At 42.7% G+C, this 17,233-nt stretch overlaps 2 protein-coding genes across 2 annotated transcripts; both read right to left on the bottom strand.

Moving 5' to 3' along the window:
• Positions 1 to 10,407: 10,407 nt before the first annotated feature.
• LMH87_001645 (uncharacterized protein) lies at positions 10,408 to 14,084 on the bottom strand (the record flags this gene model as incomplete). Its single annotated transcript, XM_056192953.1, has 16 exons — positions 10,408 to 10,437; positions 10,523 to 10,623; positions 10,827 to 10,923; positions 10,976 to 10,986; positions 11,221 to 11,265; positions 11,312 to 11,326; positions 11,568 to 11,593; positions 11,773 to 11,796; positions 12,276 to 12,306; positions 12,359 to 12,605; positions 12,679 to 12,756; positions 13,362 to 13,385; positions 13,465 to 13,517; positions 13,755 to 13,851; positions 13,912 to 13,964; positions 14,015 to 14,084. 16 exons carry the CDS (start codon positions 14,082 to 14,084, stop codon positions 10,408 to 10,410), a joined length of 1,002 nt encoding a protein of 333 aa, XP_056050038.1.
• Positions 14,085 to 14,920: 836 nt separating this feature from the next.
• On the bottom strand, positions 14,921 to 16,375 carry LMH87_001644 (uncharacterized protein; the record flags this gene model as incomplete). Its single annotated transcript, XM_056192952.1, has 3 exons — positions 14,921 to 15,687; positions 15,743 to 15,988; positions 16,039 to 16,375. 3 exons carry the CDS (start codon positions 16,373 to 16,375, stop codon positions 14,921 to 14,923), a joined length of 1,350 nt encoding a protein of 449 aa, XP_056050037.1.
• Between the last annotated feature and the right edge of the window lie 858 nt (positions 16,376 to 17,233).

Here is a 17,233-nt window from a genome sequence, read left to right as displayed (position 1 = left end):
TTGGTTCCTAGAGAAAGTTAGTCCTGGGAATATGCCTATATTATGTCTATTACTTACTGGTTTACAATCTGCATCAGTAATTGGTCTAATACGGCTTGGTGTTAAAGCTCTTATACTGATGATTGATAGATCATCATCCTGGCATATGCCCGCGGCTGGGACTGTAGATAGATCGATTGTTTCCAACTGATCACTATCTAACAGGCTATTAAGCTCAATTACAGTCATATGCCTAACTAGTGCTGGTGCTGTGAGAGGCTCTAGTAATGCAGTTGATGCCCCATCGGTTTTGGGCGTATGCCTACCGACTGCCGAGGAGGGCCGGGGCGTACCTGTCCCCTGTATTTGCGGATATGCCGGTTGTTGTGCAGGCATATGCTCCGCCAATGTCTGCACATCTTCTTGTGGTATATTTTGTGGTGATGGAGTAGGTGGTGTTATACGTGTATTCTCGGCATCATATAGGCCTACGTTGTTGGCCTGTATTGTGTGTTGTGACGAAGAGATTGCCGGCATGTGCCCAGAACCTGTTGAGGACGGGGGCTCAGAGGGTTGCAAGGATCTTTGTGGGACAGGAGTTGTTGGTGTATCGGAGGCATATGCTGACGCAGGGCTTGAGCCTTCGGGTCGAACATGGTAGGGATTCCGTGGGTTAAGGGGTAGGTTTGGCTGAGAGATACGTCGATCTTGCGCTATGCGATTAGTAGTATCTCGTCGAAGATATGCTCGGCTTATGCGGGCAACAGGCCCTCGATTATGCCATGTTACTGCTACTCCTAGGTCTGTTTGTGTTTGGACCTTGAAGCATTTCTCCAGCACATGCTGACGTAGCCCTAGGATACCTGATAGTAGGCTGCGGTGCTGTCCTACAGCAGAGTAGTCTTCCCAATGGCCACTCTCTGCGATATTCGTATTCTTCTGAGCATATAATCGCCATTTTGGAGGCACCTTTGAGGCACTTGCAACAAGCCTAGCAATAACCCAGGGAGCTGTTTTTGCTTTAAACCAACTTGCTCTCTCAGGGTGTGCCTCAATAAGCTGACGTACTTCCTCATTATAGATCTTAGCAGATGGTGAGTCTAGGAGCGACATATATGTATACTCATCAGGAGTATCAGGATGGTTATGTCGCTAGTTCCGTTGGATATGTACCTGGCAGAAGATAAGCACATGCTCTAAATGTTCTTGCTAGGTCTATCGTGAATCAAGACTTTGTAAGTAATTGCCAAGTCCTAATGATATTAGCTATATTCTCCGTATATGCTGTGTAGCTGCTCACTATGTGCTTGCTTCCCATCTATATCTGTCGTCACTGTATAGAACATAGGAGGAGGTCTTCCGTGTGGCATATGCTCGAGATGGTGCCAGCGTATGCTAAAGCCACCAATGTCACCAAGCCACCGAAACATTGCTGCGAACATCTATTTAGATTAGTAGTGTCCTGGGTATATGCTGGGCACTTACTTATATTAGTGTATGCCTCTGTAGTTGTGATTGTTGTTATAGTATAAATATATGTTTCGCGAACTAGATATGTAGGTTAGAGATAGGTATTATCTGGACTGGGCATATGCTTACGATTAGAAGTGTCATTCTAGCTTGAGATGCTAAGAATATTTGCTTTCCCTCGAATCATCTTAAAAGATAGATCAATTTGTATACATCTTGCCTTCTGAGCAGCAGAAGCCTGGCTTTTTGAGCATATGATGATCCAATACTCAGAGCCGTAGAATTTGATCTCACGTATCTATTGCTGGTTTGGCTCACGGATTTGGTTAAGGCAGAATTCTCGTTGTACACCTAGCATGGTTAGCGCATATGCCCACAACATTCTAAATAGCACTTACCTGCAATATCATTACCCTCAGGGTATTTAAGGAATCGTGCACGTATAAGTATTGCATGTATTTTATCCTCACAATTCAATGCTGGGTGGATGCTCCGAATATTCTTAGCCTTATACTTTTTAAGGAATTCATTAAGTAAAGGGCTTAAAAATATTTTCCCTATAGGGTATGTTATTAGCATATGCTTTAAATAGTATAGAATAATACTTACAAGCAGTTAGATATAATAAATCATCTCGCTCAGAGAGGGCATAAATAAGATGTTTAAGAATATCTTGTGGTATGTTTTTTGGTGGCGGTGGAACGTGGGTATGGACGTCGCGTGTGCTGAGCATATACCAAGGGAAACGGCGGTTATTAATTGGTATGTAGACGTTAAATTTAACACGGCAACTGTGTGGACGTAGGCGGGATATATCCTTATGCTGAAATACTATATATTATTAGCATATGCTCACTCTACATTCTATATATTCTTATCACTTACTACAGTCCTTTCTCCGTGTATTTGAGGCATCCCAAAAAGAGCAAGTATCGCGTAGAGGCTCCTCGGGCTCGTGTAACCCATACTCGACCATATGCTGAAGATATGCTAGGTCAATATTACCAATAACAACTCGGAGCTGTGTGTGCTGACAGGCCTCATTCGATGTTTGTGGACAGCCAATAAAGTACTGCCCGTCAGTCTGGACCCAGGTCATTAGTTGCTCTTCGCAGCATATGCCTGGTAGACTCTCAGGGTCTTCTGATACAGGGAGTAGCCGACAAGGGCGTCGTGAACTATCCCATATCTTCTTATATGCCAGGTATGCTGCTTCCGTCTTCATTCGTGTGCGTTCGTCAATCTCCATGGTATCAATACTTGTGGCATATGTTTGGCGTATGCGGCCAATATTCTCTGGGTTAAAACCATTATTCCAGTCGTCTTGGTAGGTTATAAGATCTTGCTTGATTTTTGAGCAGACTCGTATTCCAGTGCATTTGAAGGCCATATGCCAGCACTGTGCCTGCGCTCCTTTTCCAAGCATCTGCTCCCTATCTCTAGTCAGTATATGCTCAGCATCTGCACACTTGAAGAATTTACTCACAAGAATACCAGAGAAACAGTTGTGCATTTGCCAACCCGAGTTGAACCAAACTGTACCTAGTAGATAGTGAGCATAGCACTGGCATATGCCCAGTATTACTTACAATACTCATTTGCTCTTATATAAAGTTTGTCACTTCCTCAACCTTATCGCCAGCATATGTCGGGGATATATTTGGTATAATATATACCAATCCATCCATCGATGCTTTTGGATAGCTTGGAAGAGCAATGCAATCAATCACTTTGCGAACGCTCACAGCACGCGCTCCGCGCCCACTGAGCATAAGCCCAGACTCTTCAATAATCTCTTTCGGGATATTAAAAAAGCTTGTAGGGTCATCGTCTTCGAGAGTGTTGGCGAATAGGTCCTTGATGTTGTTAGCATATGCCCAGAGCCTTATTAGGGTATTCTTACCTCATTATGCTGAAACAGCTGCCCCCAAGGGTTCACCGCGCTTGACTCTGGTGATGACATCATGTAATAATATTGAAGTTGATTTTTGTTGTGTGTGATAATAGCATATGTATGGCATATGCGAGGCTTATGTGCTTTATTATTTTTCTCCTTGTTATCTCTTCACTCAATTTTCTGACCGTCTTTTGCGCCATAGCATGAGAATTCTTCTACACCGTATTTATGGCCGGGGGCATATGCAGAGCTGGCTGCCGGCATATGCATGGCGTATGCAGATGAGCTTTCCGACAAGCGCACAGTACGTCTATTGCATATGCATTGCATATGCGGTCAAGACTCACCGCTTTTTGCCTTTTTGCCCCACCTGAACCTTCAATAGCTTTACGACCACCACCAGTGAGCTAGTCCCCCAACCAGACAGAGCCCCGTTACAACCATTTTGTCTTCTGTAACGAACAACGCGAGGGCCGACAACGGAGACCCGGATCTCGTAGAGGTTACTTCGATGCCCAGGTTCAGGCAATGCTACGGCTGGCTCAAAGTCAGAGGCGAGGAAATTACATCCAAACCCCCTCGCAGCTCATTATGATGATGAATCACAGCTAATTCCTGTCCCTTCCGAGGCTTCGAAGATCATAATCATAGTAAAAATTGTCAAAAGTGAAATCTTCCATATACCTCCAGTATTGCACAGCAACCGCTGGAAGAAGCACTGATGTAGCAGTCAAGAAAGCGCAGAATCGAGTCAGCGCAGTGTGAGCGATCCAACGAGCGACCGAACCAGCGAAGCGACACAGCTAGCGCCATGGTGGACACCGTGGCCTCTACGCGAGTTTCCATAGGTCTCCATGGGTTTCTATCGCTATTTTATCGTCTCCTACCCATATCGCTATTAATATGCGATCAGTTTGTCCTAGTAGAAGTGAGAATAAATATCGCTAAAATTAAGCTAAAAAGTTTTAGGTTCTTAATAGTATAAACACTTAGATAATAGACTTAGAGATATAGAACGCTTATAAGATTACTGTTAAATTAGGTAGTATATAGTAAATCTAAAAACTAGCCACCTCTTATTATAAGTTTAATATTTTATATTTTCTAAAAATAGTAAATATATATTATAAGTATTTTAAATATATATAAAATATATAAAGAATATATATAATATAGTTAATAAGTAAGTTATTTAGATAAATAAGTTATCTATATTTTTTAACCTTTTACTTTTTAACTATTAATAACTTATTTATAATATAAAGAAATTTCTAAAATTAATTAAAACTCTCTTTTTTACTAATATTTATATTTATAATATAAGTATATATATTATAATTAGTCTAACTATATATACTATATTACTAACTATATATTTTAACCTTTTTTTTATAATAACTATAAGTTTATATTTTATTCTTTATTTAACTATTTATATTTATTTACTTTTTTAAATCTCTTATATTTTATATAAAAAGAGATCTTTTAGTTTATAGTTTTATTTTTTTAGCCTATTAGTACTTACTAATTAGCTTATTTATAGTTTTAAGACTTTATACTTAAATATAAAAAAATATAATCTTATATATAATAATTATTATACTTTTTTTAAAACTATTAAGTATATTAAGATTTTAATTAAAAAGTTATTTAGATAATTAATAATTTATTTTTTTAAAATTAAAGACTATAAAATTACTTTATTTATTATACTTAATATCTAAAAGACTTAAAATCTAGCTAATTTTAAATATAAGTTTAAAAGACTTAGTATTATAAACTTAAATTTAAAAGTAAAAATAACCTTTTTAAGATTAAAAAAAATAATTTTAATATCTTAAAAACTACCTTAAATATTTTCTTTTATAATAAACTTATTAAAAGTATTAAAAATATAAAAAAGAAGTCTTTTTTAATAATATATATAATATTAGTTTTTATAAAATCTTTAATTTATTACCTATAAGTCTTTTTTAGTAAACTAAAATAACTAATATTTAAAAGTTAAAATATATAAAAAGAATATATAAGTATATAAAAGATAATAATATTTTTCTTTTAGTAAAAAAGTTTAAAGGTAATTAAGTAATAACTTTTATAACTATTTAAAATTAAAAGATAATAATTATTCTCTTTTTAATCTTTTAGATATTTTTTAAAATATTTAATTAATTTAATTTATACTAATTTTATTTATTATCTAACTATTTAAACTTATATTAATATACTAATTTAAAAGTAAATATTTATTTTTATATTAAGGTATAAAGTTTTTTTAGTCTTTTATTATTATATATAATAATATTATTAAGCTTTAAGAATTTACTATTTAAATTATAATAATCTATTTTTTATTATTAGATTATATTATTTTTACTTTTCTAACCTTATTAAAGCTTATAATAACTATTATTATTATAATAAAGCCTATTAGAAACCTAGTCTTATTAAAGTTATAAATATTAGATTTTATAATATTATATTTTATAATTATATTCTCTAAAAGTATAAACTAATTAGAAATAATAATTAGATCTTTATATTTAGCCTTTTAATAATTATATTTTTATTAAAAATATATAATAAATTTTAATTATTATTATAAAAGGTTTTTTATTTAATATACTTTAATATATTTACTATTATATTTAATAAGTAGTTAATTTATTATATTTTCTATATTTATATACTAAAAAAGAAGTCTTTATAAATTTAACTAAAAAATATATTTTATTATAACTCTTTTTTTTAAATTAGTAAGTTTTTTTAACTTAAATATTAAGTTATATTATATAACTTAGTTATTATATTAGTTATAAATAGTTATTTAAAATATATTATAGATTAATATAGCTTCTTTATAATTTAGTTTTAGGTCTTTTTTAAAGGCTTAAAAGATAAGAATAATACCTACCTTTTTAAAAAGATTTCTATAAATTATTATTAAATAGTAAAAGTATTAAGGTAAAAGGTATTAAAAACTAGGTAGAATAAGTGACTTATATATTTAAGTGACTTACTTATTAACTATATTAATAAAAATATAATAATAATTTAATAATAATAATTATTATTAATAGGGTTTTTAATTTAATAAATATTTATTAAATAAAAATATATATTTATAAAAAATAGATTAAATTTAATTTTAAATTCTTATTTATTTATTAAATAAAAGTTTAATAATTATTAATTATAAATAATTTATAATAAAACCTTTTTTAATATAATAAAATAAAATATTTTTTAGTAAATAAAATATAAATAAAATATTTATTAATTATTAGATTTCTTTTTAAATATATTTAATAATATAATACTAAATTAATTTTTTTTATTTAAAAAAATTAATTTAAATAATATAGTTCTAAGAATATAAATATTAAATAAAGTTATATACTAATTTATAAAAATATTCTATATACTCTAATATTAAAGTATTACTTTTAGAAAGAGTTAATATAGTTAATAAATAAGTAGTCTTATCGTGTAACAACTCATACTTTCTTTGACTATTTGAGTATCTGTGTTCTTTTATGCTTCGCTACGTTTGCTTTTGGTCTTTTTGTTTACGTCTCTTCGGCACATTTTTGCCCAGCAAGCTCTTGACCAACTGGTGTGGCCTTCTGCACCATCCCATTGCCGGCGGGGAGCAGCTTTACGCTTGTCCATTTGTTCATTTGTTCTTTTTTGTCCACGACTTACCGACACATCTTTGCCTAGCAAATTTCTGACATTCCGGCCACCCGTGCTTGACGAGCGAGTAACTTTCCGCTTGTCCATTCTTTACTTTCTTTACTCTTCTGCTCTTGACTAAGCTTGTGACTGTTCTCGCGTCACGAGTAGTGCTAACAGAATGTAGGCGTCTAAGTCTTCGCCGACGTGCACCAGGCTTCTTCTCCTTCATATTGCTCAGCAACAGTATCTGCTACCGCCAGAGATAACATGGTCCAGGTCGCGGATAATCGTTGAGCAGCTCGACACAGAGTACATCTCTGCCCACATCTCCGGGCGTTTTCTCTTTCGTGAGCTGCGTCTCAGTGACATGACAATACCAGGAGCGATGTCCAACGCCCCCCCACCTTTTGGCCTTACTTGAATGGGAAATGTAGTCCGGGACAAAGATCTTTATTAGCAGCATTGTGCGACAATAAGCCAAATTGCTTTACGATTAAAATGAGTATTAGCTAATCTAGATTGGCAATGTACTCAACATTTGTGACTTATATAGACCGCCCTCTATTCTTTATACCCTTCGCGCTTCATCGCCATTGCAAGATCTTGGTCTGCCTGGCTATTAATTCTCATATACCAGTAGTCATCCCAGTAAACAAGTGTGTCTGTATTTGGGTCTTTGGTGAGTATAACTTTCTAGTCCTCTCCATCAAATGTGTCCCCTGAGGAGGCTGAAATGAGCTTGCCAGCCTGCTCAGACCTCGCGGACCAGAGCCTAATAGCCCTGCATAGTGCCGTTAAGATAAGCATTGTCGCACGCGGCAAACCATCGGCGTCGCTACTCACGAACTCGCATATAGAGTACTGAGTAGGTTCATCCTGGTGCAAAGCGAACGCGCGACCACATACGGCGCTTGGCGAACCCGTTTTTGTCCTGGGTAGGATCCCGCACGAGGTCCAGATAGCACCATAGGTGGTAGTGCGAAGATATCTGTGACTCTGAGGAGAGGAGGAGAAATTGAGCTATCTACAGAGACGACACCAGTGTGGTGCATCCGACTGTCGATTATTGGTGTTTTGTTTTGTCTTACCGGATGTAAAAGTCGGCTGTTCACCACCTAGACTTTGTAAGAAGTGACGGTTTTTACATAAATTACTGATATTTCCTCCAGTTTTTTATATGTTACCTCCTTGGTTGTCAGATGTTCTTTGTCTGTACTTGTACACTTTTGCATTTAGACCCTGTAAGCCTGAAATACAGCGCCCGGGGCATCAACTCCAGTGCCTTCACAGCGGAGTCTTGCGTCATCTGCCTCAAATTACAGGGCCTGCTCCTGTCCCTGCACTCCTGTCCCGCCCAGCTATCCCATCTTTTGTCCAACCCCGGCTCTGACGGGAGCACATTATCCGGAAATACTGCTTGGGCCATAGCGAACGTCCAAAGTAGTTGGTGACTGACGTTATTGTGTGTGGCATGGCGGCACGGGAAACCTACCCAGCACGATGCGGAGTTCTAAAGTGTTGATGCTGCTAGTTACCCGAATAGGCTAGTGATTGTCCGCTTGACGATCTGCAATCAGAAAGTGCTAACATCTAGCTAGCTACTGCAGCCCATCAGCGAATCCATCATACTTACTTCTTGATTCTCCTCTGTTACGCATCAATGTTCTCAATTCTCCTCTTTTGCGCATTGATCTTCTTAGCTCCTCCTCTTACTCATCAATGTTCTAAATCTTCTCTCTTACGCAGCACGAAGAAAGAAATATTTCTAGGAGCGAAAGCTGCGCGTGGGGTCGCTATGGAGTGGCTTGTGCGCTTTGCCAGCAACAAATTCGACCATGTGCAAGACAACCGCTAGGGTTTAGTACGAGAGCGTACGGGAGAGTGTGGCACTCGAGTCTAGATGATGTTTCCCTCAAATTCAGCCAATAAGTGGCTTGTGTGGTGTGCGCAATAGCAACGTTTCAACAAGAGCACTGCCACGCTTCGAGCTAATCGAAGGCACTTGAGTTTAAATGCAATTTATGTCATTATATTACGTAAGGATAGTTGCCCCCAAAGCCCATTTCTGAGTTTGGTGATATAAACTTCTGAGAAGCTACTTACATCGTCAACACTGATACCCCACTCACTAGAGTCGAACAGATAAAAATTCCCCAACGTCAGTATACGCTGGACAGTGCCAATGGCAATAGGTTTACTGAAAGGACCAAGAGCAGTCCATTCATCATGGTGAAGAACCCAAATGGTTGTTTTAGCGTCCACGCTACTGACTGTTGTTGCTGCGCTCGGTGAGATTCGGGATGCATGGGCCCAAGATTCCAGCTGGCTTGCCAGATTTGCTTCTTGAGCCTCGACAAGCCTGTTTTTTTCGATACGACGTCGATTTATCCGCTTTCCGTATACTAAAATCGGATAAACGTGGTCCAGACTGACACGATTCGGCAGCTTTCTCTTCGTCTTTTCCACAAGCCGACCATCACGCGATAGCTCTGCAGCATCAACCATACCAATGTCCAGTTGTTGAACCTCTTGCTGGCCATCAGTAACGTTGAATTTCAAACCTTCAAACAAATGGGGCCCCGGAACTACTGTTCATTGTGCCAGACTTGAACCTGCACAAGGTCGGTAGTAGCGGTCTGCTCTGTCTGCAGTGTCGGCGTGTTAGGGCGTTGCACGTCGCTAATTTGCGTATTTTCCTCGTTGTGTGGGGGAAGCGCATCACTGAATCCCGTGGTCGCATTTGGCATCAGTTGACGGTGCAGCGTTGTATGTCATGTAATCGGGGCTCTCCATCGCATGGTCTTGTATCTCCCCCGCTGCGCTTCCTTCGCTGACACGGGGGCTTATTTGCGATTGCTCTTCTGATTGTCGTTCACCCTGGGCTGCCGTCGATGTGCCCCCCTCTATCCGACCAACACTATGCTGCTGTTGGATTGCATCGTCACCCCAGAAGAGGTGGAATTGGCTTTTCCAGACAAACAACGCCGTGGCGTCCTGACCCGGAATCGTCGAGCAGTTTATGGTGTTGGCTGTATAATGCAGATGATCACGAGCGTACGCGGCAGAGTACTGTCGACCGCAGCGTCACTTAAGCGGCTCGCCGTCTTTGCCTGTCAAAGGTATACTGGTCGGTGCTACCCTCTTCACAAGTTTAGCGCCGCGAAGGAAGTCTGCTGAATATCGTATAAACTCCTCCAATTCGCCGTCGCTATAAGTAGACTTTAGCAAATCTCGGGCATCCAAGCACGCTCGTCGGATGATCTCGCGATGAGGGTCTGTCCCGACTAGTTTTTGTATGTGTGGAGAGTCGAAACCTAGTCGCTGAGCTTGTACGGCGAGCTTGACCCAGGCAACGCCATCGCGCGTCAGCGGCATAGCTGATTTCAGATCTTTTCCTCGGAGGCATTCTTGGCCTACAAGCGCCACGATGTTCACGATGTTCAGCATTATGTCGATATAAAGCAGCTTCAACTGGTTTAAAAACATGGGGAAAAGTACCGTGGTAGATTCCGGATGCATTATGTCGTAGGCAGCCAGAGCTAGCCGTTGGAGTGAAACTTGCACTTGATACTCGTCGGGATGTAAAAGTGTCTTCATGACTGCGCCACATGGTCGAATGTACTTTCCATCTTGCTGTATGGAATGGAGGGAAGGAACTAGATAAGAGATACCCAGAAGATTCGTCTCAATGAGTTCCCGCTTTTGGCGCTGCGCACAGCTTTCAAGATCAGCCCTTGCCTCATCAAGCTGATTATGTGGCTGCGGTCAGTTATCGATGCAGCTGGGGCCCGTAGCTGTAGACTTTGGACAGATTCCTCATCAACATATTGGAGAGCCTCCTCATGTCCCAAAACTTTCTTCCACGTCTCATACAAGACGTCCAAAGCGTGCACAAGCTCCTATTCAGTAGATTAGTAGACATCTCACCAGAAGAGTGAGGGCGCGCCATGCATCTTCCAGACCTGAGCTCACAATATGTTTTATGAGAGCCAGTTGCATTTGGCTTCGCATGCCAGGCATTTTCAGAGCCCGGAGAAGCCATTTTGTTAACGCTGGATGCCCAAGCAGCTGGCGTGTGATGGCGGTTTTGCTTCGGCTTAGACGTCCTCACCAAGCCCTTGCCCTCTGTTTGTCGTTGCGTTCCTTGTAGTAGCATATGTTCCAGAAGATACACCCGTCAGATCTGCTTTGCTCACTTTCGAATTCCTCTGCAAGCGTCAACAGAGTGGTTGCAGATAGCTCTTCGCGAAATTAGCACATTGATGCGTGAACGGGCGACTGACCTACCCTGAGTTAGCTCCACTGTCCACCATTGCTCCTTTCTCCGCCATGCTTGCTTCGTTTGCATGAACGCGTGCACTCTACTCCGACTCTGTGCACACAATACGAACAGATGAGGTGGAAGACTAAGGAATGGGGGGGATGCCGCATCCTGCAAGCCTTCCTTTCGCAATCCGGAATAATCAAGTGCAGCCTGAAAACTTTCGACACTTATGCTCCCGCACGGCCTGTGCTTTGCGCTCAAGCGGTCACATCCGCTTACTTGAAGAATTCTTTGGAGTTCGGTCCCTTTCTTCCTGTCAGTATTATGCTCATAGGCTCCTTCATCGGGCGAAAAGCGCAGAGAAGCTATTGCGACCCGGGCGATCCCATACAGCTTCTGCTGCCTCTCCGCCGTAACAGTCTGTAGGAAGGACTCCGAGTAGAGCATCCTTGAAATGCCAGCAAAGAGATGATAGAAAACATGCCTAAAAGGTACTTTATTGAGAAAGCTAGATTTAAATAGCGTGGGATTTGTCACTTTTTTTCCGCTATCGTGCGATACTATTTTTAGTTTGCTGCAAAGTCGTGGAAACGCCGCCACCAACGCATTGCTATTTATACGTTGTAAGATGCTGCGCCTCCTGGAGCACAGCCCTGCTCTCATCGAGACTATCCCTGAGATCAATTTAGCGGGATCAGTCTAGTGGGAGTAGTGATTGCTGCAAAGCCGTGAAAGCGCCGCCACCAACTCATGGCTATTAATATATTTAAAGATGCTGCGCCCTCCTTGAGCACAGCCTTGCTCTCATCCAGGCTAAATGGGTGTCTAATTTCTTCTTTTCTTTCTGGCTTTTGGCTCCCAGTCAAATTCTGTTTCGTCCAATTTGGCAGATTCGTTACCGTCATAGCCCTCTTCATGTTGCGACTGCTCAGTAACCTTGGTCTGCTCGTCCTTTGAAAACTCAGCCTCTAATCCTCCTCGCTATACACTTGGTCTACAGCTTCAGGTAGAGGCGATGCTATATACTGTCGGTATTTGTAAAGCAGCGAAGCCGGAGATCGACCTCTTACCAAGGTCTAATGCGCGGTGAATATCAAGTTGCTTGAGGTCGGTTTTGGCATCCTCCAAAGTCGCAAGCTTCTGCCCATACCGACTCCTCTCTAGCGCCAGTGTATCACTTTCTCTGGCGATATAGGCTACTTCATCATCACGAAGGTCTAGGATGGTTCCTGATGGAAATAAGGATGGTAGTTTGTTGATAAGACACCGCTCCACTGCCAGCACACTGATGTCGTCAACAAATTTCTTGCTTGCAAGCTTTCAAGTCTGTCAACAAATTGATTGGCCTTGGATTGACAGCCTGGAGAAAAACATTGAGCAGTGCACTGACCTTATAATAGGCTTCCATATAGTCGACTGCGAGTTCGCCGCCATAACGCTCCATGTCAACTTCGATATGTTTCTCTGACTGATTGAAGACTCGAGAAGTGAAGCGTAGAGCAATGTGTCCTTTCTTGATGAATAGCCTTCATCCAGTTCCACAGAAAGATGCTACAGCATTGAAGTACAGTGACTGAGGTGGTAAAAAGGGTACCCAGAATGGAAAATCCCTTAAGCCGTACGACGCAGATCGGAGCCTCGTATTGTAGCCGGGGACTCTGTCGCCGTCCCGACCTACATTGCAGTCAAGACAGTGGCGAAGTACATTTTGCGCTGTCCAACCAAGCAAAGTGATCGTGGAAGAAGGCTCCGTCCTTTTCCTAGTCAGTTATGTACCCACGCATTGGTGTGCGTGCCAGGGCGTGAGTCCTGTTTTGACGACTCAGGCGCAACTCCCGTTGGAGCGGACAAATCGCTCGTCAATGTAAGAAGAGATGTGTTCGGTGTCCAGTCGCTCGACGAATCTCACCACCCGCACCACGTTACATTCTTTTTTCTTGGGCGATAAGAAACCACTCTTGTGCGAAAGCAGCGCGGTGTATGAGTAGAGGAAGGCGTCTGTGCCAAGCCCCTTAAAATGCAGACAGGTCTCTTTCTTTCGCGAGCAAATCGCGAGGCAGGTAGTGGTCGTACAAAGCGGCTTTCACTACCGCAAAACTGCATGATTGATCAGTTGTACTTGGGCGACTGCTTCTGCTTCTCTCTGAAGTCTTTTCGCATGCATCAATCCGCATACATTACAGACTAAATGGAGGCCATCCGGGGCCCTTCGCCATTTCGGTGTCGTAACTGTCGCGCAAATTTGACATTGAAAATCCAAATTTTTTGCGCTGGTTGGGATTTTTCTTTTGGTTCTTTTCTTCTTTGACCCCGGCCGCCCTAGATCAGGATGGTGATTATCCTTGCTATGAGCTGGTATTTTGTGAGTGGCGAGACTTCGTTTGATCGGTATGTTGTGAAGCTGTCGTCGTAATGTAATAATGTCATCGAGGCAGCTATGAGTCCGCCTACAAAGGTGAAGCATACACTGAAACTCATCATCGCGAAGATGACCACCAATAGTCTGCGATGATTCTGGGAACTGTGCCGTAAACGAGCAAAGATCATTTAAGTTCATTTCAATCTGCGAACTACCGGGTCAGCATTGACAGAGTTAGAGTAAACTGCACAGCTTATTCCTCACCTCAGTAAATAGTTTCCGCTGTAGCAACACATTTCGCGAGAGTGCTGGTGCTGCTACCCGTATGGTCAGCTTCGGAGCCACGTTCTGGGTTGATTACCCTTACCAGGCGTGGCTAGACCGCAAGACCTTTGACTCGTAGTTTCGTCATGGTGGCGCGTATCCATGACAGTCATGGCCATGACAAACAGCAGCACGTGGTCACTTCGACTTTTCTTGGATTTTTTTCCCCTGCACCAGTATGCCTCAGAATAGTAATGTGGGTGAGAGAACTTAGCTAGGTGACTAGCCAAGGTGAGCTGGACCCTTAGGGGAAAGGAGTAATGCCCCCCAAAAAAACGGATGAGGCTAGACAACACGGGAGGAGTGGCCCGCGTGGGCCCTAGGTAGCACATAACGCGTTCCAGACCGCGCCACAGGCTTACCCCGATAATTTGTGTCGCAAATGCGAGTCGCTCAGAGTGGCCTTTCACCGTGGTGATGTCCACATGATGGAAGACCGCTCGATCATTTTCAAGTCAGCAGGGCGCATCCAGCTTTTCGCTAACTCCAGCATGCGTATTCCTCTTGGTTCCAGCACTCAGACATTGGGTTGTATCCGGCAGCGCGAAGACATTCTTTGCGGAGACCACAGCAAGAATGCTATATCGAGGGATTTTGACACAATTCCGTATGGAGCAGGACGAAACGAATGCTGGCTGAACAAGAATAGGACTGAAAGCCGTTTTAGCCTGTGGAGTAGCGCCGCTAGTTACCTATTCGGTATCTGAAATATCTTCGTGGGTAATAGGCCGCTGAACTGGGCTTTATTGTGACACATCCGCATCCAGTATTGCTCTGCTAGGACAAAATTAGTTTTTGGCGATGCAGGAAAGAACAATGCATTTGATCAGTTTCTGACTCTGTATCATTTAACATTATAAATCATTGTAGTCCGAATCGAAGTTCAGTCTAGCAAAAGGCGCTCATAACGGATTCGTGGTGCGCCGAGAGTTTGTCTCAATCAAGCTAACTAGCGCATGATGCTGGCGGGAGTAACGTCATCCTTGAAGCTCTCCAGCAACCAACACGACACTTCTCGGTCCTCACGCGGGGAATACTCGATTCGGATTTCCTCTCCGTCTCTGCTCACCACGACAAAATACTTCGCAAGCGGCTCCTGCGAAGCCTCAGTCATAGACCCCGTTCTGACGATTACATCCCCATTGCGTAGACCAGCCCGCTCAGCATGCGACCCGGGCACCAGGCCTTCAACAATGCCCCTCGATGCAGACAGTCTGCTATAGCCATACTGAATAACAGGTTGCCTCGTTTCGCGCAGCACATTTCTTCGTGATTCTACGCGCCGACCCGCAAGGTTGATGCTAGGTTTGCCGGTCAAGACGGCTTGTAGCTGAGCAGCACAATCAACTCCGCCTTGCAAAAACTGCCCAATGCTCGCAAGCCAATCTGTTCGCTGAACCTTTTCACCCCGTCTCCATCTCGCGGAGAGCTCCAGGACAGTTCGATCGAAAATACCCGAGGAATTCAAATTTGGCTTATCAGGCAGGCGTCGCAGTTGGTCGTCTACCAAGAGAAAATATACGAACCCGCGATCGTAGGGTATCCACTCCGAATACCATGACGTATAAAAACCTTTCAACGCATCGGCCATGGAGATGTTGATTTCCGGATTAGCGTAGTATCTGTACAAGTTACTGTTGACTCTCGTGGCCACGTAAGATGGTGGGACGAGGCCGAAGCGGTATGGCAGGAAGGTTGCGTAATATTCGGCCATTCCTAGACAGTATTAGACAAAGCCGCCATGACAAGGAAGCAATGTCCGATAGCTTACCTTCTCTATACCAGGCGTTCTCCTCACCATTCTCTTCATTACTCATAGCTGTGAAACTGTGCACCATTTCATGCGCAAGCAGGCTTGTGACCTCTGCATCTGCTTCGTCCAATATTGTATCGCTATATTCCAGAATGTAGCTGCCCAAAAAGGCGGAACCCCCCCAGCCTCGGGGAGCAGTCCGAATAAAAACGCGATACGAGCTATTCAAGTCTTGGAAAAAGTCTGCCATCGGCGTGTATAGATCTGTGTTGAAGCTTTTGACGCGCTGAAGAACTGGTGGAAGGCTTCCAAACCAGTATGTAGCACAGGTGCCCGCCGCATTGTGTGGCTGCAGTCCCTAGGGGAGCTCTGGACGGGCCCAACCATGAAAATGGAGCGAGAAAAAGTGTCGATAGTGCCGGGCTGCTCAATACGGTGAGGTCCCTCTCCATAGGTCCAGACAGTGCGCGTCCCTGACGGGGCCCCGGACATATCCCATTCCAGAGTATGGATGTAGAAGTCGTGCTGGGCGACTTGGGGCAAGAACCAACCTCCAGTGCCAATGAGACCTCCTTGGTCAAAGCGCAAGTCGACTCTTGGACCAGGAACAGTATGGCTATCAACCTTGCGAGGGAACACGTCCATCTTCATGGTCAAGTTGCTGAGGGGATCTCGGCTGAGGCGCCACTGTTGTAGAGTGATTGTTTCGTCCACAAATATGAATGGTAAGTGTCCGGCGCAATCCGTCGCATGTATGTCAGACTCCAAGTATGGATGTGCAGTAAAGTTACCGAACCAAGTTGTGTAGTTCAAGTGTGGATTTGAGCCTGTAAAAGATGATTTGGGGATGGTGTAAGACACAGAGAGGTGAGAAACATGACCTCCTGATGTAAAGTGAGGCCGTATTTTGAGGGAAAAAAACTGGGTGAGCTTTCTTCAGCATGTTGTTGTACTTCGTTCAGAAACGTTGGGGGATAACTGTGAGCAGGGAGAAGAGCCGAGATGCCTCGTGGTGTCTGTGGATAGTAGCTAGGTAGGCAGCCGTGAACTTGGCATACAGCATGTACACGGGGCATATAGACTACAAATAAAGCGTTCTAATCCGGCACTTCTTTTTGGTCGGCCAGATTGGCGAAGAATTCGATGGCGCCATGCCACCCGGACTTAGGTGCGCGAGCACCGAAAGGGTGACATGTAACAGTTATGCCGATGATCAGACGAGCTTGGGCGGTCCGGCGAGGCCTACATCAATGAACTTTCGACACGTTTAGCCTGACGTCATCCTTATGGAAGCGTTCGTGTACCGTGACTCTTTGGTATTAGTGGTGACTCGGGATCACTCACATGTTGTACCCGCTTGGCGGTCCATCAGTAATCCTTCTGCTCTAGCGACCACGCTACTGCTCCAGACGTATAATGGCGGTGGTGCCTACTTACGTGTACCCTGTAGGCCACATAAGGCCGACCGGTGCGGGTGACGCGCGGCCAGCGTGCGTGTTGCTCCAGTAC

The sequence above is a fragment of the Akanthomyces muscarius genome, chromosome 3, assembly GCF_028009165.1.
Source record: "Akanthomyces muscarius strain Ve6 chromosome 3, whole genome shotgun sequence".
NCBI classification, from domain to species: domain Eukaryota; kingdom Fungi; phylum Ascomycota; class Sordariomycetes; order Hypocreales; family Cordycipitaceae; genus Akanthomyces; species Akanthomyces muscarius.
Note: the sequence above shows the minus strand (reverse complement) of the source record. Positions and strands in the feature narration are given on the sequence as shown.